This window comes from Sylvia atricapilla, chromosome 5 (genome assembly GCF_009819655.1).
Source record: "Sylvia atricapilla isolate bSylAtr1 chromosome 5, bSylAtr1.pri, whole genome shotgun sequence".
Classification (NCBI taxonomy): Eukaryota; Metazoa; Chordata; class Aves; order Passeriformes; family Sylviidae; genus Sylvia; species Sylvia atricapilla.
This window is the reverse complement of record NC_089144.1, coordinates 59,222,302-59,249,875: the sequence shown is the minus strand read 5'-3', so window position 1 is coordinate 59,249,875 and position 27,574 is coordinate 59,222,302. Positions and strand designations below refer to the sequence as shown.

Genomic DNA, 27,574 nt, shown 5'->3' with positions numbered 1-27,574 from the left:
TTTCTGCTTTATTGGATGTCCCTCTGCTTCTGTACTTACAAAAGGGCAAGCAAGAGCGCCCAGTTCACCTTCTCTGTATCATTCATCATTCTGTACACTACTGTCACGTTCTCTTTTATTTGTCTCTTCTTTAAATTAAAACAATCCCTATCCTTCCCATCCCTCCTCAAATAGAAGACTCTCTGTGACTCAATTATTTTCCCTGTCTATCTCCAAGTGCCCTTTACTTTGGCTATATCTCTTCTTTAAGATACGAAGAAGAGCACTGACTAGACAGAATGCAATCACACCGTGCTTGGAGTGATGAATTAGCATATATTTGAAGGAGCAAATATACTCACTCCCCTTTTATTATCTTCTGTAATGCAGAGGAACTTTGCCTGTATCTTGACCTTTATTTCTCCAATGTGAACCATTAAGATTTTGAGTTTTCTAACAAATGACAAGTCAAGGACATATGGATAGTTCTTCTTATTAAAACTATGCCAGTTTGGAGTAAGGGACCTCCTACAGATTCAGAAATTTCCATTAGTACCACAAAAAACTTTCTATATTCGTACTTGAATTTGTATACAGAATTGAAAATGCCATTTTTAACCATATGAAAACTCTAGGTATTGCTTCCTGATATGCTTTGAACTGTCCATGACTTTTACTGTAGAAATCTCTCTTGGTAAGTATCAGTAACAGAAATTCCCTCATCACATGGAGTAGAAGGGAAAACCATGTCAGCTTCTCATGCACTAATGGGACTGGCTAGAAGAGGGTGTTCAGAGCCTGCTGGGGATTTGAGATTGAGCATATTTTGCTATCAGGTTTCACATGAACAGCAGCCACACTGTTTTAAACAGTGTGCATTTGGTGATCTACGCTGTGCTTTCTGAAGCTGTGCTTTCAGGCTGTGACTGTCCCGTGCTGATGCGTGAACAGAGCCTAGTGCTGCACAGCTGGGGCTTTCCAGCATGGCCACTGGACAAAGTGACCTAAGAACAAGACAGGATTTTCCATGCCAGCCCCCTGACTGCCAGAAAAGACACATTAGAAACAATGAGAGATTGGTGACCAAGCTGGAGGAGCTGCAGCACATTTCAGATGGGGAAGCTACCTAAAGGCACCAGCAATCTTCAGCTGGTGAAGCTGAATCTTCTTCACTCATAACTTAATTTCTCTCAGCTTCCAAATCTCTCAATACCCACTTACCTTCTGTGCCCTCTAGACATTCAGACAGTAAGCTCAGGGCAAAGGGCTCATCAATTTTCTGCTCATGTTGCAGTTCCTTCACAGGATGGATTCCTCTACGTTGACACAACAGTAACTACTGCTAATATTTCTGTATTGCCACAGCCACACTGATGAAAGAACGTGGACAGCAATCTGAGAGGGCTCACATCCAAAGCAGAGGCCCACAGTACGACACAGAACAGCTTTAGGAATGCTGTTATTTGGCAACCATGGTGTTTTCTGAAGCTCTGCTTTCATGATCCTTCTTCCCCCCATAACGAGCTCAAAGGCCCACGTGGGCCAGGGGGACTGTGTCAACAGATGCCTTGACCAGGGCAGAGCTTTTTGTGAGATCAAAGGCACAGCAATGGAAATAACAATGCAGTGACAAACTGTGAACCTAGAATACAGAAAGCTTATCCAAGTTTATAATACACCCTAGGTGACAGTTTGTGCGTGGCGGGTAAAAGCCGTGCAAGCCTTGAGTGGTTTTTTTTTCATATTTAACTGCTGCGATGCAGTAAAGTATTATATCCAGTGTGCTGCACAAATCTTTTGGGGCAGCTGGAGGACAAGACACAGGATGGACATGGCTGAGAGCAACTACAATGAGAAGAACAGTTCCATTTATGTTTGCAAAGCGAAGCTCCAAAATGCACCTCAAAAATACACTGCAAGTGTAACTGATACAAAAAATAACCATCACTAGAGCCTGAATTTGCAAAGAGCCCCAGAAAAATCACCATTGTGGAGAAAACTCCCTCACTCACTCACTCAAACATCAGCCATGCCAGTGACAATATTTTAAATGTCAACACTGTATTTTACTGCTCATCAAGGCGTGTAGGGACAAGGAAGCAATAGCACATAATGGAACAGTGATTTCCAAAGAGGGGATGTGCAAGGCAATAGCTATATGAATAAAGATCATTTGGCTTTCAGTCAGCTCCCAGGGAAGGACTGCTGTTCATCTTGAAAGATTTTCACTTTAAAAAAATTTGGAAAACACTGTAATAAAGCATCAGTACAAAATGTGAAAGATTGAGGACAGACCAAGAACGCTGAAGACATTAATAAAGAAACAGTAGAGATAAATGACAGAATTACAAGTAATACTCAGTCTAAACTCCTGACACAACATGACTACAAAATCAGATCTGCTACTCATCTGGGATGCCATATATGATCAGCAGTGTGGAAAACCACAGCAGATCCAGTTTTGCAATTAATATATGGGTTTTCTGCAGGCCTGTAGCTTTATAGCCAAGATTACCTTGAACAAAAATGAAGTTATTTAAATGCTCCTAAAGAAAAGACTGATTTAAAGCTGTGAACATTCATTTCACCAGCCTGTCATTAACTCACTGACGTGGTATAGTAGATTGGTTTGCCAAAATACCAGTGTATGAAAATATGTGTGCATGTGGAAAAGAGAAAGTTTTTCTCCACTTTTCACTATTTCTGTAAAACACAGAGCCCCTCCATATTTTAATAAGGATGTCAGTCCCTGGTTGTAACTTGTAAACTGCAGGGGCCTCTCAAGTTCTCATCAAAGGCATGAGGTCTTAGCCAGTACACAGCTGAGATGGTTGTCAAAATTCCTGCTGATTATACCAGGCTTTGCTGAAGCCCCCAAAAGGACAAGAAATACAAGAAAAACAAGCTACAGACACTAGGTTGAAGACCCCCAAATTCCGAGAGATTTATTTCACTCCTGAGCATTTTAAAACTGCCAAACATGGTGGGGGAAGGAGGGGTGTAAAGGTGACTTTTTATGACTAGAATGGTATAAAGGGATCTAAATTAGTGAGGTTTAGTGTCCTGTAAGCAATCAGGCTTTTCATGGAAAAGTCAGTTCACAGGCTAAGTGTCAAACATGTTAAACTGATTTCTTAGGAAAGGTTGATGGAATAGTACAAAGAACACTGGATAACTGGCTGAGAAGCAGAAATAAAGACACAAATAGCTCCTATGCCTTGATACAATTTACATTTACAGTATTACTATTAAGAAGGATTACAAACATTAAAAAAAAAATAGAAACAAAATTCTTGGAATAATTACTATCCTTGTTCCAATTCTCTCAGCTCTTCTCCCAGCTGCAAGGCAGCAGCAAGGCTGGGATGTGATGAGGAGATACCTGGCACAGGGGGCACTCCTGGCAGGGAAAGGGCACTGGGTCAGGCAGCACTAGGACTGTGCTGAGGATTGGGGCTTGTTTTGGAGAGGGAACTGGGTGTGGACATGCTTGTAAGCTGTCACACTGCACAGAGCCCTCTCTGCCCTCGCCTCACCCCCACTCTGAGGTGCCAGCCAGCCCCTTCGAGCCTGTCAGGGCAGGGAGGCCACTCCACAGGCCTGGAAGTTAATGAACTACAGCCCTTGGGGAAAGTGAGTGTTTGTGCCTGATGCCCAAGGTGTGAGATCGGAGAGGTCTGCTGTAAATTATCTTCACCCCTACCCTGTCAGTAACCACACACCTGCAGTGTGGGTTGCCAGCCTGAAGGCCAGGGGTCTTTCACAAGGAGAAATTGTGACAAAATGTAACTTGCAGCAACAGCAAAATAATGCTCAGATGAGTCTCACCTTCTGTGCCAACAAGCTCGTGCAACTGGGGCTCACTTACAGCCTCAGTCTCTTCCTCTTTTGTCCTCTTCAGTCCCCTTGGCTCCCAGAGCCAGGCGGTGTGAGATCTGGCACCACCAAACCCCCTCACCAGGGATAACCCAGTCAGCTCACCAAACACTTCATTTTCTGCTTAGAGAGCAAGAAAGGATAAAAAAAGCTGGCTGGGGACTGACAAGAAAGCCCCCAAGGACTGAGGAAAAGCAGCCAAGAGAAATTCATGGGAGTAGCAAACAGGATGGGTGACAGACAGAGGAGCATAGGAGACAGAAAAGGAGCTCCTCTTCCTTGGCGTGCCAGGACCTTACCACGCGCCAGCTCCCTGCCCAGGGCAAAGGAGAACATTCCAACTCCACTGGTAAACAAGGACAGAAAAAAGCAGGGAAAAAGGAAATGTCATCTTAACCATAACCGAGCAGAAATTTTTATTCCAAGTAGCTGTACTAAAAGCAATAACAACTTCTCAGCTCCCCATGTTCCAATCAAAACTGAATGGTGCTTTCTGCAATACACAGGGCAACTTCCTTTCCAGAAGTCATTACAGTTTTATAGAGCGGCACCTTTGCACTCTGCCACAAAGCAATCTGTTAACAAACATTAGGAACAGCAGGGATGGAGCAATGGGAGACTCTCAAATCAAGTATTCATTGATTTCATTTAGACAATTATACCGTACAGAGCAACCAAAAGGGTTTAGAGTTAATCTTTCCCTGATGGCTTGTGGTACATGAGCAGGTCCCTGGGTGGTCCAGACGTTTTGGATTCTGTTGCTGGGTCTTCCACGGCCTCGTGTAACCTCTGAGGCACCAACTCTCCTCCCCAGCCTCCACATGGGGCACTCTACAAATTGTGGCTAATAGTGATCTACCTCACAGGGGAGAAAGAAAACACCTCAATATTATCACATAAAAGAAACCACCACAGCTAAGTGAACTCTATCACTATTATGTTTGCAGCCCCTCATAGTAATTTCATTGCTATATTTGTTGTGGTTTTGCTGTTCGTTTTTACCCTGATGAAAACCAGCAGAACACAAAATGACTTGTTAATATTTCAATGAACTTTACTTCCACTTGCGTCCTTTCTAATTTCTTTTGCAGGCAAAGCTGAGTTCCAAAAACACGAAGTGTACACATGTGTGGGGAAGTTCAGGTCAGACAAAACATGCTGCAACCAAACAAAATTAATCCGAGGAGGGTGGATGTGAAACATCTCCACAGGCGACGTGTAAATTGTCACGGGCAGTTGTGCCTGCTTGAGTCAAACCAACCCAATGGATACACTTGGATTTTGGTGCACACTGGCCATACTGGACAGCAGTGGACATAGGTATGCAATCCAGAATATTCCAACAGGAGGACACAACTGTATTCTGTTGTGATTACTCCTCCCGTGATTACTGTAAGCAAAATTTTGCTAAGTAAAGGATGGAAGGAAAGCAGATGATGGAAGTGTCAGACGTGATTATAGGGAGGTAACAAGAAAGTTCAGTGGAAAAGAAAGAAAAGGAGAGCAGAGTTTCTTCAATTAGTCTTCTTCAGAGCAGAAGGAGAAGATCCCAGCCACGTGCTACTCCATAAAAGGCAGACAAAAACACTGGAACCAATGTTGTATAGACACAGTCTGGGAAAGGCCCAAACCAGCAGGTGTATGGATCCTAAATCCACAAACGAGGGAACCGTTCACCTCTAAAAGCCGTCAACACTTCATACACATCCAAAATACATAAATGCAGCTGAGATGAGAGAGCTATGAAAGGCACATCCTTTTCAGGAACTCTTAAAATCCTTTTGCTCCCAAGCCCTTCACTTTCTGTATTTCTCTTCTCTGCAGAACAGGACTCTCTGCCAGCTACCTTCTCCTGTCTACTATGTGGCTTCTCTAGAAAAGGCAGGCTAGCACAAACAAAAGGAGGAACTGCTGCTGACTCTTACTTTGGGGGCAATGTGGCGAGGGGAACCACAGTTTCAAGTTTTTAAGTACAGACAGACTTCCTTCTGTGAGCCGTAAGACCAGGAGACGTTGACTGGCACTCAGCATCCCTTTCTCTGCCACCATGAGCAGAAAGTTCCTCGTGGGTTGACCCTCCCAGAATGGACTTATCCTCTTCTTCAGGATCTACCCAAACTTGTCTTCCCTCTTACATTTTCAGGATAGTGCCATGGTTTCTTTGGAACACTCTGACTCCCTCAGCTGGATGCCGTTCACCAACCCAACCTGGCCATCATCATCAGCTCTGCCACAGGCAGGTGTGGCTTGGAAGACAGCCTCTGCAAAGGCCTGGATAAACCATCTCATTGTCTTCAGTGAAGCACATTAAAGGGGCTTAAGTCCTCAGCTGCAGCCTGGAATCATGGCTCAGACTCTGATTCAAGTTACGTTGATGTCAAATTAAAAACCCCTGTTCACATCCTGCCTTCTCAACACATAGCTCCACAACACACTGAGAAGCATAACTTGTTCATTCAGAGTCAAAAACATACGAGACTGAAGCAGCAAGCAAACAGCTGAAGCTGTAACCTGTTGAATTCACAGCAGACATGGATTTCCTACTATCTGCCGGGCCTGATGTATGTACATTGTAGGGTACAAAACACAGAGGACTGTGTACAAGTCTGGAGATGGACAGGAACTGAGACATGACCCCTCAAACAATTACAAGGCTGAGATTTTCCTACATTTTCAACCATTCTGTTGAATCTCTGCCTCCCCCTCCAATTAGCAGAGCAAAACATCCTTAAAAAAATGAAAGTAGCAGCATATGACCAGAGAGAAGAGAATTTAAAATGATGAGTTTTTCTTTCTAACTCTGTATTATGGCTACTGTCCTCAGGAAAGCACTTTCACCTGGCATCTATGAAACAGGAGTTCTGGGTGGGAGTAAAAATTTCATCTCTCTCCTTATCAGATATTCACAAATGATGCTGTTTGACCCAACCAATGAGCACTTAAATGGTGTTCTGCAGACTCAAAGACAGAAAAAGCTGGAAAGATTTTCCAAATAAAGTTCATTCAAGGCTACCACAGACCATCATTTGTAAAGTAAACTCTGAAAATCTTTGTCCATAGAAAAAGGCAGAGAAAAGGCTTCTTTAACCCCAGGTTGATTAGATGCTTATCTGTGTGCAGGTCTGAAGGTGATCATAAGTAACTTATCACCTCACTTTTGGTATAGAAAAGCATAATCAGCTGTTAAAACTGAATTTCACAGCTGGACACTTTTATTCAGTATCTCATAAAGCTGCCTCAGAGAAAGTGCAAGGTGAACCTCATTTTCACTTTTCTGCACTGTGTTAAATGAATGAAATACAGAGGATGGCAACTGAGCTCTGCTGATTTGAAGATTACAAATTCATATCTTGTCTGGAAAATTCTATGGTGACTGAGATACCTAATTAAATTGTGACATCACAGGAGATGAGAGTTAAAACGGAGCAACTGTGAGGAACAGACATATTTTGACATTCTGTTTAATGCTCTTTATTTTCGTTAACCTGTAATTACTTCAATGACTACTGAACATAAAAAAGTATGTCTTTGTTAGAGAAGATGCCCCCCCCAATTTTAATTAACGTGCAGGATTCCACAATGCAGATATCTGAGGCCTATTAGAACAGTTCTGATATTATTAAGTGAGACCAGATTTCACTTCCATGATATTTCCAAGGTTACATTCATTTCCCCTCAAACCAAACCACAGCTTAGGGTAAAATGTTTTTGTTGGGCTCTATGTAGAAGAAAAAGATGCACCTTGGTTCATTTGAAGGTTACCTCCAATGGAAAGGCTCCAGCTCCATCTCCACAGCAAGAACTCGATACTTTTTGTAAATCAGCTTCTTTAATAAGGGGAGTTTGTCGCAATTTGAACAAAATAGCTACATTACATACATTTCTGAGCCAGTGAAATGTGCACACAGCACTCAGGGCTGGCTGAATGTGCAGTGTGCTTTGAAGGGTGGCTTTGGAAAGATGGCACTGTGTGATCCCACATTTATTGCCTCTCAACGGCTTCTGGATTGAGTTTACTCAGTTTCCAAGGGAAATTGTGCTTAATTCTACATAACACTTCTCCAAGCAATTTCAATCTCCAAGTTTAAAGTCAAGCCATCTTCCTTGTGACCCCTATATCATCACTCTTAAAGCATGACAAATGCAAGCAGGCAGCTCCAAGGCAAGAGTATGGTTTGAGGGCAACAGGGCAAGTTCTCTACTAGTATAAATCAGAGTTGCTTGCCTACTTTGAGTGGGAGCATTCCCACACAGACCAGCTGTGGACACAGCTAAATGAAGACCCATTCTTCAAGCGAGAAGAGAAGTAAATGCCTCACGGGTGTCGGAGAACCAAAGCAGGACTGAAGTTCCTCTGTCCACCCCATGCTGCTTCAGACAGCAATAAAAAGGTAGTGTGGTTATTTCTAGGACAGGACTGCAAACAGAGCCTGAGAGCAGAGAATGTCTTGAACAGTATTTCATTGTCCCACAGCCAATTTTCAGAGTAAAACCACAGACTAATGTGAAGATTTCACAATGCAGACTTTTTGACAAAGAAAGGATATTTCTTCTGGTGTAACATTTGGGCCCCAACACCAATTCAACATATTTCCCAATGACAAAAAATCTTGTAAACCACAAAACACAAGGATTACAGAAGTTAAAGATAGAAGAAGAAACCCACAAAGCAGAAATATTAAGGCCACCTGTGCACTAGTGAAATGCACAGTTGCCACAGTCAAACAGGATATATCCTTCATTAACATTACATATAATAAATCACACACATATGTAGAATAGAAACTTCATCTTATTCTACTAGAGAAGTAGAACCAGAAAAATTAAAATAAGCTGAAGCTTTTGTGGCCAACATACAGTAAAAAGCTCTAGCTTGAATCCTAGCAGCTCTTAGCAGCCTAAGTCAACACAACACCAGATGGAAAACAAAGGTTCCCATGTAGATCCCTATCAAAGCCAGAACAGGATTCTGAGGTGAATGCTTCCAAGGAGAAGGGGAGAAAAAGAAAACACCAAAGGACAAGTTGCCAAGGTTATAACCTGAGACCTAACATCAGCCACAGACGTTTATTTAACCTTTCAGGTGCTCATTAGTGTCAAGCCCTCGTGGCAGCCTCCATACTGTCTCTCCATCCTGCAGCTGGCTGAACATGGAGTTATATCCCATCCTAATGAGCCACAAGGAGGGTGATGTGTGTCACTGGCTTCTGTTTCAATCTTGGCAATCTCAGTGTAAAAGCCTTGCAACATCTTCTGATTCTCCTGACATTTAATTAGCCGGTGTCATTTTGATGCCACAGCCTGTCTCATCAGGATGATAATGACAAAACAACATGTGGAGCATAAAAGTTCCATGAAAACTTTCAGGTCTGGCAGCCAAGCTTACGAGTCCCCTGACAGTCACGGTTCCTGGGACTGGTTCCCATTAGCCCTTTGTTTTGGCACTGCTATCAGCAAGAGCTTCTCTGTTAAGGACAGAGAAACAAAAAAAAAAAAAAAAAAAATGCAAAGCTCAGCATAGCCTTGCAAAAAATGACATCCTTTAGCTTGAAAAATTTTACCTGTCCTGCAGAAAGAGAGCATCCTCATCACACAAACTCACAGCTATTCATCCTGAAGGACAGGTTTATCCTACAGGATAGAGTCCATCATCTTCTGGCCTCAAAAGATAGTCCTATTTATTTAATTGTGTACAATGTTTTCCTTCATTTGTCATCTGGTATTTGGGAGGATAATCTCCAACAATACCTGCCAACTGCTTCTTGTCCACATCAGCTGCATAATTTGACAATGGTCATTGATACACAAAATGTGAGCCATCTACATTTGCACTCAATAGAATCAATGGTCTTTTTTCCAAAATCCTAGTCTCATACACTAAAATATCTTTTATTTTTTGAGAGTGTACCAGCCAGAGATGTGTAAGAACTCAAATGAACCAAGACATTTCATTCACAAAAAATCTTTGTCATCAGAACCTACGCACAACAAAATGTTTTGTAAAGACAGACATGCAACTACCTGAGGCAGATGATGAGCAAAAAGAATTCAGACAGCTTAAAAGTTTTACTGAACCAGTGTGGTCCCCAGACCTCAGCTCATCTGGAGAATCCTTGTCTGAGCTCAAAGTTACCTCCCAGTTGGATAAGCCTATCTTTTAGAGCAAAATGCTTTGAGAACTCACAGCTCCCACAGGGACAGGGAGATTTCTTTTAGGCAGAGGCTATGGGCCAGTTATGGCAACACCAATATCAAGGGTAAAGGTGCTCTTGCAAGACTTTTCCACTTGTCTTCTGTTTATCTTATTTCCATGATAAAACCATGATATTAAAGTTCCAGTCAGTTCATGCCCATGGCAGACTACTGGGCTATAACTGGTTCCACCAGTTCCGTCTCCTAAAGCCTTTAAAGTGCTTCTCTGCTGTGTCTTAGAGAAGGTGCTTGTCAATGCACATTACTGAGCAATTAATTTCTGCCTTCTTCAGCACATTTCTTTTTAAAAGGACAAATTTCACCCTGAATTTACACCTGACCACAATCACACATCATGCAGAACAGTGTTTGGTGAGCCTGGGACACCCCACTCAGTTCAGAAAGTCTTGGAGGAGTTATGTGCAGTGATCCTATTCCACATTTGGAGGCCCACATTTACAGTGTTACTTCATGTTTCCTCACACACTAAACCATGGAAGATCTCTTGCCATGGAAACCCTTGACCTGGCTTGAATTATATTCAGGTCAAGACAAATGGATGAGTACAAGAATCCACATCTAACTTTTAGTGTAAGTTTTAATAATTGTCTTTTATTTTATACATGCATACACATACTCAAGGGAAAAGAAGGACGAAGGTCTAAGTGAATCTGTCTAAAAGTTAAAATACAGCAAAGTGAAGGAAATCCAGGAACTGCTCCAAACTACAACACCAAAAATAACCACCCACAAAAAAACCCTTTAAGCCTTACAATACCTCCCTCACACACATGAACACATTTGCATCCGTTACCTTATGAAAGCTTTTCTTGCCTCAGCAGCCCATAATAGTAGCAGCACAGGAAAATTTATTTGAAAAACACACGTTAGCATGCCTCTAAAAGAGTTCTGAAGTACTAATGTGCTCAGTGGTTATGCACTGCCCAATAAATACCAACTTTCCACATTAGCAGAGTAGCTGGGATTGAGTGAGCATAGGAGAGAAGCCAACGTGGCAGTCAAAGCAAAGCATTGGGGATCAAACAAGCCAGATTTGCTTCCCATGACAGCTCATGACTTGCTGGCTGTTTCTGCTTCTGCCTTGGTGCCTTTATCTGCAACACCAGGTAATACCATCTACTTAAAAACGAGGCAAATAAAATTAATGAGAGCTTTTAACTGCTCCAAAATCTTGTGAAAAGTAAGATTAATTCTTAAAAAAATTCTGAAGCAATTATTACTGTCATTTCTTTGTTCTGCTGGAGCATTTAAGAGCCCCAGAATGATGCAGCTGTAGGCACAGTACTGATGTGGAAAATAAAGGTGGTCCCAGTCCTGGGTGTGCTCAAATCTGATGAAAGCTACAGAAAGACAGACTAAAGAGAAACCCACAGAAACAAAAGCCTTTCTGCTCATTAGAATTTTTGCTATTTGGATAGCTAATTTTTTTAAACTGACTTTACTTTATCCTTAATGAATGTATCATATCCAAGTTTCATTATCAAACCTCTCCTACTTCAAATCTCAAAAATAGTAACTGTTAAAAAATGGCTGGTAGTGTATCCCTACTCCCAAACTATAAATCCATGGCATCAATTATTGCCATTTTATTTGCCTAGTTAGCAAATACCCTTCATCTGTCTACACTATTAAGCAATGAAATAAACATAGCAGTAAGACATTAGTTTGATAATGCTTGCCAAATTTGATTAAAAAAAAATCTTGAATCTGCTATTAATATACTAACAAATATATAAGGCTGAATGACTTATTTTGCTCAACCCTTAAAGCTTAAAATTAGCACCAGAGAGGAAGATATGTGTCCTGAGCAGTACCTGCAGTGAGAACCTTACAGTTCACAGCAGATTTACCTTTTTTCTTGGTGTATTTTAAGAAATTATAAATGGAAGGACACTTCCGACTGTGTTAGTCTATCAGAAGATAGCCTGGTTCAAATTTGTCTTCACTGCACTGACATCAGACAGTGATAATTCTTCTAACCTTATGGGGTGAGGAAATATTTTTCATTAAGTCTTGGTGGCACCAGGTAATTGTATAATTTAGTTGTTCATAGTGTATAGCTTAGTGGTTTTTCCCAACTAATTAGTAAACTTAGTTTACTTGGTTGGGATTTAAATAATATTTTAGCTTAATCTCATTTAAAAAAAAACCCCCAACCAAACAAATAACCTTCTATATATCTAGAAGTGACAAAGGTATCATGGAGTTCCAAGACTTGTGCTCCCTCTCCAATAGGGCATTTAAGCAGAAACTTAAAATTGAGAAAAGATTTTGCTAGCCCAAGAGCACAGAACATGCATCATGAAAGGAGTGACATCTGCATCAGTACCCCTACACTCCTGCCACAGCCTGGGGAACCAGGCAGAGCAGTTTATAAGGCATTGGAAATCTGAAAGTTTTGCTACAGCTTGCTCCCTTACTCCTCCCTCCACTCACATCCTTCCAGATCAAGGACATCTCTCCACAGCTCTGCAGGCAGATGAAAGTGCACTCTTGCCATGCTGCAAGCTGACAAAAAGCTATGTAAAGTTATTTCACATTCTTGTGACCCTCATGAATAAAGCCCCTGCTGAAAGGTACAGTGGATTAGCTTGGGCTCCATGCCTGATTTAGACAGTTTGCATGAGCTGAAAAACACAAATACTCCAAAGTATTTTCTGCTAACAGAAGCATATACGTATGTGTGTGTGCGTTCATGCAGACTACAGGAGCCTCTAGTTAAAATCACTGCCTTATCTTGTTTCATTGTATATCAAAGGGATCATGAACCTCATGGAAATACTGCCAATGAAATGCTGTGTTTTAGTTTACAAACTTCTGAAGTACTTTGTTATGACAAACAGGGAGCCAGCTCAAGCAGTCATCTGAAAAGTCAGGGGATTTCTTTAGAGTTTTCTAATTTCTTTTTTTGTGTAACCATTTACACTTGATTCTCCTACACCAATGCTTCTGCAGATAAGGTGCAAGAATGAAACTTTTTTTTGTGCTGCTGTGTCAAAAGCTTTTGTAATTTCCTACAGGGACATCACATCAAGATGAAGTCTCTTCGTGGACAGCCTTACTAACTTTGCAAAAGAAAGTGTGACCACCTCTAACACAATTTCTTAAGAGGACAGCAGTAAAAATACCTATTGACTGAGGCTGGAAGAGAAGTGTTGTAAGAGGTGATGGAACTGCCCATAACACACCTCTGGCACTCAGCCAAGACTTCTGCGAGGAATTAGCAAGGTCAAGGCTTGGCTCTGAGCATGACATTTGAACCAGAGAAAGAAAACAGAATCTCCTCCATGGATTTTCAAGAAAACTGTGAACCCTTTCTACCGCCCAATAAGAGGCTTGTTTTCCAGGATGTGACCTCAAGCACCAGCACTGCTCCACAAGCAGCTGTGGAAGAGCTACATCTGGAGGCAGCCCCAAAACCAGGCTGTAGAGCAGGCTGCAGCTCAGGGCAGCTCCTCACGGGCAGCTCAGTTCTGCTTTCTCCCAGTGGCCCTCCCTTCTGCCCTCTGCTCATCGAGGAGCAGGAAAAGTGAGGAGCAGCAGTGCCCAGACAGCCCAGGGTCAGTGCAGGGGAAGCTGCATGGCCACGGCACGTGGCACGCTGGAGGAAGATGAAGAAATAAGGGAAAAAGAGGACAAAGAAACATGTGGAAGACGTGTGATCACTGGCATGACACGGCTGCTGTACCCACCCTCCTCTATGTGGACACAATGTGCACATTTAGGGCAGGGGCTGGGAGGCTGTAAGGAATATTTACTAACAGAAATCTCAGCCTTGCTTGTGACACATATACAACTTTCTATGCACTGTGGGTCAAACATTTAAAAAAATGCCTCTTGCTTCTGGTAAAATCAACCACAGGAAGGGCAAGGAAGGATGTAGTGGTGGCAAATGCAGAACCCAGCATTGCCCTGAAGAGTGCAACGACAAAAACTGAAAGTCGGAGCTCCCCAAAATAAACTGTCTGTGTTTGAGGGCTGGAACAGCAAAAAGGGGAACTCTCAGTCTTGATTCTGCTATTACAGAGGGAGCAAAAAGCTGTAACTAGAGCAAGTGGTGACCAGGAAGTGTAAGGAAAGTGCCTGAAGAGCCACACTGGTTGTAGAGAAAAGGTAAGTCAGATGAAGTGCCACAGCAAAGAAATATTATGTAACTCAGGTCAGCTAAGCCCAGCAGAAGGCCCAGGCACCAAAAAGCCACTCTGGCAGAAAGCAGAGGGTGTTTGGAGAGTGAAGCCAGCAAAGGAACACAGCAACAATGGCCCTACTGATGAGGGTCCATGCTTGTATCCTGCCCATCCCAGGGCGAGAAAAAAGGGCACACATGGAAAAAGTTTGGGGTCAAAGATCAGCAGGTCTGTGCCAAGAATTGTAGTGTTTCATTAGCAGAGGACACAGAAAGGCACCAAACTGCCTGCCTTTGTATTGCTCTGTTTTGATACGGGGCTTGACATGGGTGCAAAGCTATTCTAAACACACATACTATGTTACAGAAATGCAAGAAAAAGGAAACAGTCTTTTTTTTTCTTTTTTTTTTTTTTTTTTTTGTAAAAGGATGGATATTTTTACAGCATACAGAGCCAATCATGACATTTAATTTTACAGAACAGGAAGGAGCTCAGTAAGTTGCTGTAAAAATATCCACCCTTATGCAACGGAAGCACCAGCTATGGATCAGGAATAGCTGTGGAGTGGCACCATGGACCTCTCCAGCACTGTGGATATGAACCCAGGGACAGAGCTTAACCTACACCTCAGCCAGCTGCTGTACCCCTGGCAGTGACCTCTTGTGTAAAATGATCCCAGCAGACACTTCATATCTAGCTTTAGGCCTATATTCCACCCCCCAAACCTTATTTTCCATGTCACAGACCCTGTTAAGTAATTTAACACAAACTGTAGGCAGAAGACAGAAAATACCGACATTTCGATTTGGCAGGCATTTAAATTTTCATCATAAGCATTCAGACAAGGAGTAAATTCAGACAAGGTAAGGAGCTGCAGATGCTTTCTAAAAATACTGTCATCTCTGATGGGTATCTTAGGTATAGCCGCACACACAGCACGAGAGTAGAAAATGGTCAACCATACGACCAGCAACATAATAACAATACCTACTTACTTAAATGTGCTGCCAGCAAAGCAGCATAACTCAGTAACTGTGTTTTTGCATTCCTTGCTTGAAAGAAACATTGCATAATACTACTGTAACTGCAGATTGCTTTCTTTTCTTTTTTTTTTTTTTTCCCACTGAGTATTTAATTCCAACACTTAATAAACATAATGAATGAGGAACACTCCCTTATCCCCATCTGTTTATTTCTTCTTACTTTGGGAAAAACATTTTTTAAAAAATGAAAGAATCTTATATGAAATACCTTATATGAAATACCAGATGCTGTAATTTATGATATAACCAAGAAATTCGTGGTCCTTACTCTTTCAATTACAAAAAACTTTTCAATACTCTGAACATAATTGAAAGATAAACTATTTTTGACACCTGCTACTCTGAAGAATAAATAGCCCATTAAATAACAACCTTCAGTGAACATTCTACCTTTACCAGTAGAGAAATAAAAGTGATCAGAAAAAGCTTGAGGGCACTACAGCATAATTCAAAAGGAGAAAGCAGTGAAAAGGCCCAATTATTCTTATTGGCAAAGTAATATATCTAAATAATAGGAATCTTCTGAAATCAAGTTCGCTTGGTATCACAACTGAAGGCACTATTTAAAATACACCAGTAACGGTAATACAATTTATGATTTATATCAATTTGATTGATATAAATGATCCGTTAATGTTAAAAGAAGACAAAGCTAAGTGGACAGTCACTGTTTTGCTCTCCATTGCTATTTCACACAAATAACAATTTGAGTGAAATTTCTCCTCAGTGGGAGGACCAACATATTCAGATCTCCCTGGGGCAGGGGATGGCTCTCAAGGTTGTTCATCAAGACTGAGGGATTCCTTACTACAAGAGACTCTTGGTAAGTGGTTAAAAGCATGCTAAATTCAGAGATCTCAATGGCTAAACAATGCAAAGATTGATCATGTGCAGATAAACCTTTAGACATAAACTGTTGGGCAAAGCTGGGACTAAGTCTGGATCAAGCTGCACCTAAACTGCCCTTTGAGAAGGAGTTTAGAATGCAAGGGGATCCTTTCTTAACATCATGACTCAACAGGAGTGTCTCCCTGACAGTGTTGGCTGAGCCTGTCCTCTATGCAGTGAACAATTAAGTGTGCCACTGTCACATCTGCTATCAAACTTTGATTTTTACCAATAAACACATTGTTACGTCTCTCTTACCACTGAAATGCATGACTCCACCTGTGACAATGTGGAGTTTAACCATGTAATGCTGTTCTGGAAACTGTCACAAAACAAGTAAGACATACCTGATGTGCCAAAATATAGATATTATGGCCAACATCTTTTGGGGAGATGCCATCATCTCCATTCTCCTCCTCGTGGTCACATTCCAGACCTTGGTTGTAGGCATTCTTCATCACATCCACCTGCAACACAAACCCAGCCAGGGAGAGATGAAATAAATGTGGTTCTTGGGGGAAAAAAAAACCACACTGGGTTTCAACACAGCCACTTTGTTCAGCTCCAGCCTGGATGGGTGCCCTGCAGTTCTGCAACAAGAGCGAGCAGCCTGAGAAACACTTTCTGAATAAAGACAAGCTTGAAGGATTTATGAAGCTCCAAACTGCTACATTTTTCATCAGCAACTATGAGAAAGGAACAGGAATGCTGAGCCTTTGTGAGCAGGTGTTTTCACAAATGCTTCTAAAACTGGTCTAGATATGGCAGGGAATGTTGTGCAGCGCTTAGAGTGCAGCCATGATCTTCCTCTGGCCAGAGCAGGCAGCAGCAACATTTCACAGGAAAAAACCACACCTAAACCAAAAAGGAAAGGCAGATCTGGGCAGGGTGCTGGGGAAATTCCAAATATTCAAAAGCCTCTTACAGTACCACCATAGGGTTGCCCACACAAGGCCTGATCCCTGTTGTACCCCAGGGATGGCCTTGTTCTGCTGAGATGCCACCTTAGTGACGATTCCCTGAAACCAGCAGGCACTGGGCTCTGCCTAAGGGCAGGGATGATGCCCCCAGATCCTCCCCCCAGAATCCCTCAAGAATTCCCAGATCTCTCAGTCTCTGTTGTTACACAGTCAAGTCATATTGGAAATGACTTCCCCAGATTTCCAACCCATTTAAAGTTCCTGGAGACCTCCATAAACATCAAGGTTGTTCCAAAATACAGCAACAACTTCTTGGAACTCTCTTTGTTCATGAGACATAAACAAATAACATACATGTATATTAAATACATTCTGTGTCTACACACACATTTCTGTTAGCACTGCTTCACAAACTGTATAAGCCTAATTTGCCAGCCCCTGACAAACTGCACTTGAAGACAGTCTACCAGAATATGATAATTTAGTTAGGAAACAATTACAGAAAAGTGCTTGGAACGGATAAAAATAATGAAGTCGTAAAGACTGAAATCATGCATGCTTGATCCTTTTAAAGTACTTTTTGTGAATTAGTACTATCCTGATACATTGTGCCACCATACGCTGCCAACACTTCTCAGCTTAGATACAGATCATTTTAAAAATGTTTTAATGACAGATTTTTTTTTCAGCCAGAAGATTTATGAATATTCACAAGTTTTCTCACCAGTTCTCTTGGTCTCATGTTGAAAAGGATTCTTTCCGCATTCTCGCTGTCTTGCCTGCTTTCCATAATAGCCAGCAAAAGCTTGGAGGCATTGTTCTAGAGATACAAAACCAAATTAATGCAAATTTTAACTCTCTTTCAGAGATTAACGACCCTTGCATTTGTTTTAATTGAGATTATGAGGACCACTTTTTTACTGGATAAGATTTTCAACCACTTGCATCTTTTATTTTACTGAAATATTTAATAGGGTTTTTTTAAAATGTCAGCATACCATAACACTAACTCTGCACACTATATTGGAAGGAAAATTTTAAACACTGAAAAATATTTGACTTAAATACAGCGTTGCTGCAGACTGTGCACAAGAAATAAAATTCCATTTCCTTTCCTTATTGCCCACCTAGCAATTTTTGCCTTGGCTTTCTGTTAAAATGAGACTTAGCAGAGGTAATTACAAAACATGTTACACAAAAGGTTTTATCATTCAGGCAGGTTTCCTTCCCCTTTCGTTTTTATGAAATCCAACTGGTTATTATTTGAAAAGCTGTAAAATAAACTGTTTTCATACACTCCTGAGATTTTGTTTCACTACTAAATATTCCTGGGGGAATATATAAAGACAACCTTTTCTTTGTGAACTGGCTGCTTTTCACCAAGACTGCTCCTCAGGATTACACAGCATGAGCTTTAGCCACCATAGCCCAGCGGTGCCTCAGACTTCAGAGATCCGCCTGTCTTCCAGCTAAATCAGCTGAAGTGGAGAGGAAGAATGGTTCTGGAAGTTTGACTGCTTTCTGGCAGAGCAGGTTGCCTTGGCTGACCTGTCACAGCATCCCCATCATTCCCTGTTACAAACTGAGCTGTTGGAACACTTGGAAGCAGGAGACAGTCACAAGAGAAGAGGTAGGGGCCAGGAAAATTGCTAGCCCACCCTACAACCTCATTCTCAGCTGCTTATTGCCATTATCAATGATTCCAGCTGAAATTTCTCCAGCGTGCCTCAGATAATTGGCATAGGCAGTTTCAGAGGAAAAGGGTTCAGCTGTTTTTGGGACCGGGGCAAAAAGAAAGATGTTCTTCCCTACATGTTCACACAACTTGTCTTTAAAGCAGTCTTTGTATCCCCAAGTTTTGATAATAGAGCTGAAAACATGGAGCACTAGAGGCCAATAGTACGATCACACGAGTTGTGGTCTCCCAGTCAAACTTGCCCAACTCAGAAGCATCTTCTAAATTACAATTTGAGTACTATAGAGCAGAAACACACTAATTTCACAGCTAAAAGCTCAAAGGGGTTATTCTTGGTGAACACAGAATCACAAAACTGTACAGGTTGAATCATAAAACCACACACTAAAGGCTGCCCTCTGGACTAAGACTCCAGCAGTCCAGCCTCTGCTCAAAGCAGCTTGCTCAGGACTGTGTTAGGCTGAGGATTAAGCACCTCTGACTGGAAGACTGAAGAATGAGACTGAAGGTAAATGGAAGGAGAGGAGATTAGAATGAAGACTTGTATGTAACAGGAGAATTAGAAACTTCTGGGAGAAGAGACTGGGAGCTGAGACAGAAGCCAGGACAGAGGAGCCTGGGCCTGCCAACACAGGAATGAGATAAGGATAAAGAGCAAGAGATGAGAAGAAAAGACCTAACTGTGACTGGCTCAAGGAGAACAGCACTCCATGTGAGTTTTGCCATGTTTTGCCATGTTCCTTCTGTTTCCAAATCAAATCAGGACCATCCATAGGAAAGGTCTAGTCAGACTCTTCACCTTGTGACCAACACTGCAAGAAGTTTAATGCGCACAGTGAATGAGAACAGAGGGAGGGAGAGGACAGAATCTGATGAGGTTTCCTAACAGGATGCTGCTCTGGAAAGGAGGATGCTTCCTTTTCTGCTGCAGATTTCCCTTATAGTGGCGACTAAGTCAGTAATGGTAGCATTGGTAGGATCTCAAACTAAGGAAGAGGGAAGGGGCCATGACAGGCTCCCAGGTAGCTTGATAAGGAAAGGGAGGAAACAGGAGTAAGGCATCAGTCCACTCCCTCATGGCTGAGGAGGACTTTGAAGGTCCTTCCCAGTGCAGACAATCCCAGGGATGGACAGAAGCCTGCTGCAGCTTCCAGGAAGCTGGGAAAGGTAGAGGGTAGGTAGGACTTTGTGTCATCAACATCCAGCTTCTTGCTACTGACTCAGCAAAAGTGCCTTGCCATGGCCTAGAATTACAGCAGGCATTTGAGATTGTTATTTGGCTACTTATTCCTCACTTTCTGCACATTTGGAGAGCCTAGGATCTCTTTCTAATCCCAAGCATCAGTAAAGAAAAGACATCCATCACTTAGAAAATACAGCACTAAGTTCATAACATATTAGTAAAGTGAAAAATCAGTTCCCAGGTGCTAAAAAACAGCCCGGCCCAAAGCACTTCTACTCTTCATTTCACTTTTACCTGGGCTCTCACCTCATCTCCTGATCAAAATTTTGGAAAAACAAATTAATGAGTGAAGCAACTAGATACAGCTATGAGGGGAAAAAAGAAGACACTTGTCTTAGACTTTCTGTACCCTTCGACTGACAATGTCTCCTCATGCTGTCACAGATGCAGCAGATACTGAGCTCTTACTGTGAGCCAGGGCTTACACACTGGTCAGTAAGGAAGGCCAGGAGGTCACACTCGAAATAAAGAGAGGCAGAATAGAACACTGAACATCTGTGCACTCGGTGAACACTGTCTGCTCTGCTCACTAAATGATTAGGGAGTCCACTGGAAAATATAATCCATGAAGATGTAATTAAATACCACATCAAAAACCATTAAACTAAGCAAAACAAGCTAAACTAAGATGGCATGGGAAAATATAACCCTGCATTGCATTGCATTTCCTTTGGTTGGAGGGTGTAAGTTCAATGTACAATGTTCCCTGAAAATAGTGTCTGAGCTTGTTTGTAAGTGTAAATGTATGGGCCTGTATACTTTGAATTCTGTATTTTCACTGCAAAATTTATGTATTTGCAACTTCAAAGTTGCCTATGAACACTGACAGAGTGTCAGTGTTAAACATTACTTGGTAAATTCATTGCTTTATTATTTCAATGTGTTGCCACTCAAAATCAAAACCAGCAGCTTCTTAATTTGGATCCAATTCTTGAGATCACATCTTGCCCAGCAACATGTCCAGTTCTAGTACAAAAAGCCATAAAAATGATGAAGAGAATTGGGCATTTTTCATTTCAGGAGCCACTGAAAGTTGTGACTGTTCAGCCTGGAGTACAGATGGCCTAGATGGATCTTATCAGTGTGTATAAATACCTGGTAAGAGGAAATGCAGAAGAGGGAACCAGACCCCTCTCAGCAGTATCCAGTAAAAGGGCAAGAGACAGAACACCCATGAAATTCTATCTATACACAAGAAAATACTTTTAAACTGTGAGAGGGATCAAACAGTGGGATAGGCTGCCCAAAATGGTTCTGCAGTCTCCAGTTGTGGAAATATTCAGCCAGACACAGTTCTGAGAAACCTGCTCTAGCTGATCCTGCTCGAGCACGGGGTTTGGACAAGATGACCTGGAGACATCCCTAGTAAAGCAAATGACTCTGTGATTCTGCAAAATCTGAATCATTTCCACAGTCTGAACCTCTGTGATCATTCACCACAATTTTTGCCAATTGAGTGAGTCTGAGCACAGCCAGCCTCCTGTGAGCAGGGTCACACTGGTCCTTGCAGAGGTGTGTCTAAACTCCACTTTTGGTTACTACACAGAAAAGCTGTTCTATGAGCATTTGCTAGCCTCATGACAATGATAAATCAAAATGGCACTGGAGTGAATGCAGCTACATCTTCACAGAGACTGAAATTTGGACTTCAAAAGAACTGTCTGCATGTTCAAAGTTAAATGTCTGCCTAAGTGTTTTGCTAGAGGGGGGCCTGAATTACATTGCCATTCAAAAATGTAATTACAGTTATTAAAATCATATGTAAGGCACTGTTGATTCAATGTTTCATTGTACATGATATATAGCTGTATTAATTATTTTATTAGACATGTATAATGTTGCCAATATGATGCAATTCAGCTACCACAAAGTATTTGCTGGTTTGGGGAGGAAACAGACCATCTGCAATGGAAATACTTAATTTGGGAGTCAAGAAAAGGCAATAACCCAGGGCTCCTCCTGGAATGATTCTACCCTGCTTGGCAGACAGTACAACTGCAGAGCTCCCCTCTGCATGCACTGGCACACAGACAGGAGAAACTTAACTACGAGCCTGTCCAACTCTCCCCAGAACACAGAACACAATTACATTACATGCCCTCCTGCTCTAGGCTTTGCCCTCACACTCTACACTTTGTAGAGTTTCCCCTCAGAGGACACTGAGAAGGGAAATATAGTACAATTTACTTGAACCCTGTTTTCAACTTTATTTGACATTGCAGGTCATTTGATGTATTGTTCTTTTTTACAGCATTTCCTTCTCAAATAATTTTTAAGAGTTTGTATGTAGAGAGAATGCCTGACTTGTTGCATGCCTGTAGAGCGTGGCTATTTATCAATCTTGAGAGATTTTACATCCATAATGTAGACTTTTCATGCTAGCTATATCATGCCTGATTGATGGGATTAAAAAAACCCAAAAAACAACAAAATGCTGAGGACATAGTCCCAAACACAGCAGTGGGTCAAAAGGCCTGTGGCAGAGGGCTTGATAAGGATTCAGAAGCTGAGATGAACTCCTTTGCAAGCTTTTTTTTTCAAAGCCTTCTGTTATATTGTGCTATGGCAAGATTAAGTAAATGCCAGGCTGCCTAGAGCTCTCACACAGGTATGTCTTCTGTTGCTACCCAAATTCAAATAAACGGATTTACATATACTGTACCTTGAGCTGAAGCACCAAGTCCATGCAGTATTTGCCAAGAGGGTTTATGTCATTCAAGATGAGAGCAATTATAATATCAATCCCATTAGACTCATGGGTGGCTATGCATGTCTGCAAAAGAAGAGAAGAGAAGGGAATGGGGCAGGGGCAGAAGGAAGGGAGGGGAGGAGTGGGAAAAAGAGGGAGACAATACACCCAGAGAGGGGAAGAGAATATGCACATCAAGAAATTTCCAAAAGAAGGACCCACAACTTAAAACACCTTGCAACAGCAATAACCTTTCAGCCAAGGCAGAACAGCCTGAAAACACGCCACAAGAAGTGTTGGGGGACACTTGTATGTACAGAACTAACCCAAACACTGCCAGTAGTGAAATAACCAACTGGAAAAAAAGGTGGTGCAAGCTAAAATCTACTCCCAAAGAATCCCGCAGGGCTTGGCACCAAGCGGCACAACTTGCAGACAGCAGCCCTCCGGAGCACTGCCAGATTCAGCTGAGCACATGCCAGCCTCAGACATAAAAGACAAGCTTGACTGCAGGCACAACCAAATTTGCACGCTCAGATTCTTCATTTGCCCTCAGCAGGCAGCATTAATATTGCTGCTACAGCACAAAATGTTAATGAAAATCAAAGTTCTCTCCATGCATCTGGACATGCTGCAGAGAAGGGTATTTCTGGATATGGAATTCAAAACTGTATTTGTGACCAGTGGTACTTCCCAAATGCCTTTACAGCTGGAGTTCTGGGCCTTCTAGGCCTTGTGCATAACAGTCAGTTATACAAGAGCCTATGGCACTTTTTCCTCTGGCAGGTTTATGGGACAAAAGGAAAGGAAAAACCTTCCAGAAAGACAGAGAGAGGGGGGAAAATGAAAATTAGAGCATGGAGCATTTGCCCCTCAAATATATTGAATAAGACTTGCAGTTGGTGTAAACAAGTGTAATTCAAATTCTGAGTGACTTCCCAACAGACAGGTCTAAGTAATCAAGTGTAATTCATCATTCCCTTCCGTATCAATGTTCCTCCAGTGCTTCTCACATAACTTTGTCAGAGAACACATTAATTTGTAACATTTTTTTTATCTCCAGTCCTGTAGCTATACATTTTTACAGTTGTTTTTTCCATTCATAATTGGATTAAATATGAGCGTTCAAAATTTTTCCACTAAAGGACTTTTGTTTGTTTTTAAAATATTAAGTAAAGGCGTCTGATTACCAGCAATGGCAGTAATAGCACTTTACATTTCATTGGTGCACATTAATGAAGAAGCATTAATATTGCACGTATTTCTTCAGCTATTTCTAGCATAGAGAACAGATTGCTTCTGTAATTTTGCTCACCACAATTTTCCCACTGCTAATCCATAGCAAAAATTTGCAGTTTCATCCACTGTGACAACTTTACTGCAGTTCTCTTCAGATCAAATATGGCAGCATGTAACCACATCCTTTACCTTTCTACGGTTCTTCAGCGTGGCACTAAAGAGACTTTTACCAAAAGTCATAGCTGTGTCACTTCAAAAGGCTGCAGTGAGCAAAGCACAGGAGACCAGAAGCATGGTCTTTAGTCTCATCCATTTCACTACTGAAACCATAATTAAAGATGCTGCTAGATGGTATGGCAGGAGGGCAAGTTAAACTCTGTGGCAGTTGTGTGAAATAAGAAAAGTAAATGTTAGCAAGGTGTTTAAAACACCAGCAAGGCCAAAATGTGTGAAAATGAAGAACACAAGTCCGTGTTTGCAATGCACTTTCAAAACTGTGACTCCAAATCCAGTCTCACAAAGTGAGATTTAAGCCATGGACCCAGTAATGTAAAACATGAAACTCTTTCCAAAAGGATTGCAAACCCTCAGAGGAAGAAGAGGTACTGCAGGAAGAGTCTGGTTTGAGTTCTCCATTAAAAGGGTCGCTCAGGCCTCATGAAAGCTTGAAGCGTGTTAGGACAAATCATAGCAGCTCCAAGTGACTTCATGTTATCAGGAATACTGAAAGGTTTGTGATAAGCACCCAGACATCAACATTCAGGTACAGCCTTCTGCATCCAGAAGTTCCTGAGCCCTACCTGGTTTTCATGGCACGGGCCCTGGCAATATTCCGTCAAGCTTTCCAGCGTCTGGTTGACAAGAGCCACGTTCCTCTCGTTGATGTAAAGCCCCAGTAAGCCCAGCCCACCTGTCGTGCTCCCACAGATGCAGTCCAAAAACTGAAGGGTCTCACAAACGAGGTTGTAATTTGTTTTATTGTTTTGGTGTCTTAAAAAATTCTGGTGGGTGGAGGAAAAAAAAAAAAAAAAAAAAAAGGAGTCAAGGCAAACAAAGTCTTTTTTCATGAAAAACATTGAAAGATACAACTTATAACCATATGACCACGGTGTCTCAGGTACCAATGTACACTGCACTACTATAGAAAATGTATTAGGCCTTAATGAAACAGTTGAGAACTATTATCTGATTAAAATCATGGAGCAAGGAGGGCTTAGGAAAGCAAACTTGGCAAACATCTGCACTGACCTTAAATGTCTTTTATATGTCCTGCAGATCTGCTCCCACCTACCCATTACAGCTCCTCTCTTGGGAGCAGTGGCCCCACAGCCGAGCAGGTCTGCTGGCCCATTGTGGAGCTCAGCTCAAACCACCCCAACCACAGCTGGCAGGGAGGCTCCTGGCCACAGCACTGAGGTGTATCTGCAGAAAATACATTTTGCAGAGGTTGCTATGGGGACAGTAATTTCTACCAAAAGAACTGATAGCAGGGACACACAGAGCATCTTAAAGCCTTCAGTTGTAATACTTTGGGAAAAGGGCAGTACCCAGAAACTTCCTATGCTCCTCACATCTGTGGTAAGTCATCCACCAATTGTGCGCAGGAACCTTACTAACAGGGACATTTTGACCCTTCTCAGTGCCATGTGGCTGCACTGGGATCCCCAAGCAATTCTGAGGTTATAAACATGCACTCCTCCAAACACAGAACCCAAATGGTTTTTGAGAAGGGCTATTTTATCCCTTGGACCAAAAAACCCCAGCATTTCAGACAGCCCTGTTCTGTAACAGAGTCCAGGCACAGGCATGTTTTTCTCCCCTTACAAAGGTGCAGCCCCTCTAATAACACCCCTATACAAGCCCAACTCAAAACACTTTACCTGGAGCTCTCGGTTGTGGTTCTCACACAGCAGCTGAAGAAATCTCAGTATTGGCTGCATAATTGCAATGGCAGGGCTCATGATTGCTTCTTCTGCAGACTTCTCTTCTGCGTTTGCAGCATCTGCTCCCGAGCCCATCAGATCTATTTCTGGGTCCATTTCTCTTCTGTACACAGAATAAGCCTTGGAGGTTGCAGAAGATGCTTCTGTTAACTGTCCTTTCATTCCCTCTTTCAGATGCAAGGTTGAATCCTTAACTGAAAAGAAGGTAGTTTTCCTTCATTTTTCAAAGTCTTGTTCCCCATTTGATTAAACAATAAGAAAACAATAATAATGAATGCAACTTTTTCTTTGTTGGTGCCTAACTTTTCAAAGACCTCTAGGCAACTCACAAAGAATATCAAAGCAACATTCATGCAGGGATAACACGTTCCAAATAAACCACAAACCAGAGTGAAACAGAACATTAACACAAAAAGCCCTACTATTTCTCTCCCATATACAATAAATGATGAGAACAATGGGAAGACCACAGGGTGGGAAATCAGTTCCTGCGCTTGCTCTTGTGAAATATCCCAAATAGCAGCAGCCTCTGCTTCTGCTCCTCTAAAAATACTGCTCAATATCTTTTATTGATGCAAACTGGCAGAGCTTCACTGATTTCATTAAAGCTAGTTCCTTGTAGCCAACCTGAGATTGGACTGTAATTCAGAGAAAAACAGGCAAAAGATGCAAACAGGCAATGATTAATATTAAAGCTTATTGACCAACACAGCAGAGCATCAATGGTGCAGCACATGCAGTGTCAACACAATGCCCTGCTCGCCTCTTCCCCAGGGGTGCTTCCTTACCTCTCTTTTTGGGAACAGATATGGTGAGGTCATTGTCATCCTCCTTCTTTTTGCTCCCCAAATCGATAGTGTTCACTGTCACTGTGGATCGGATCTCCTGCTGAGCAGCTTTCATGCGATCATACAGCACTTTAAAGAACCTTTCTGACTTTTTCTGCTCCTTTAGTTGCTGGTAAGTTGAATACTAAAAAAAAAAAAAAATCTTTAGATATCTATCTTCTACGGAAGAAGGAATACAAAAATACGCCCTTTTTTTTGTGAAACAAATGATGAATAATCACTTACACAGAACAAATGTTGGCCACTGCCTGACCAGTTCTTTCATGAAGTGATATACAAGGCTAGTAACAAAGACTGATGATAATATTTTAAAATTTGAGTAAAATGGTGAACAGTGCTATTTGCAGTCTTTTAAATGTCACAATATTGTACTTGAAGTTAAATTACTTTATGACACTCTCCATTTCTCCAGACTTAGTAGTCATGATATTCTATCCACAAATAATAATGAAAAGTAACTTACTATGTAACAACAATACAAAGCATGGAACATCTAATATGTAATATTATAGCTTGGATTATGTTCATTCTTTTGTGCTTAAGTATTATTTTAGATTATTAAGTCCAGTCCCTTAGTATAACAGTCAAGCATGCTGAGGACCATTTGCAACAGTTTATAAACAATCCCAATTCTCTCAGCCTTCTCTCACCATATCAATTCTCTCTCTTCCTTCAATCATCTGATTTGGCATAATCTGGGTGACAGAGATATAATTCACAAAAAAACCTAGAAACCATAGTTTAAAGTAGATATTTTCTGTCAACTGGGATACTTGTCTGGTCAAATGATCGTTTTTTTCTCTCTTTGGAGATTTTGATAAACGTCTCAGAAGGTTTCCAGAAAATAATGTGTTATTATAAACTTAGAAG

General features: G+C 41.6%; 1 protein-coding gene across 1 annotated transcript in view; it reads right to left on the bottom strand.

Moving 5' to 3' along the window:
* The window catches only part of ITPR2 (inositol 1,4,5-trisphosphate receptor type 2), a 248,309-nt gene that overhangs the window by 48,936 nt on the left and 171,799 nt on the right, over positions 1 to 27,574 (bottom strand). The window contains exons 42-47 of the mRNA XM_066319661.1: positions 26,645 to 26,828; positions 25,794 to 26,050; positions 24,714 to 24,914; positions 22,648 to 22,758; positions 17,771 to 17,866; positions 16,474 to 16,593 (exon numbers count right to left, since the gene is read on the bottom strand). Coding sequence (XP_066175758.1) covers positions 16,474 to 16,593; positions 17,771 to 17,866; positions 22,648 to 22,758; positions 24,714 to 24,914; positions 25,794 to 26,050; positions 26,645 to 26,828 — 969 coding nt within the window. The remainder of the gene's footprint in view (positions 1 to 16,473; positions 16,594 to 17,770; positions 17,867 to 22,647; positions 22,759 to 24,713; positions 24,915 to 25,793; positions 26,051 to 26,644; positions 26,829 to 27,574) is intronic.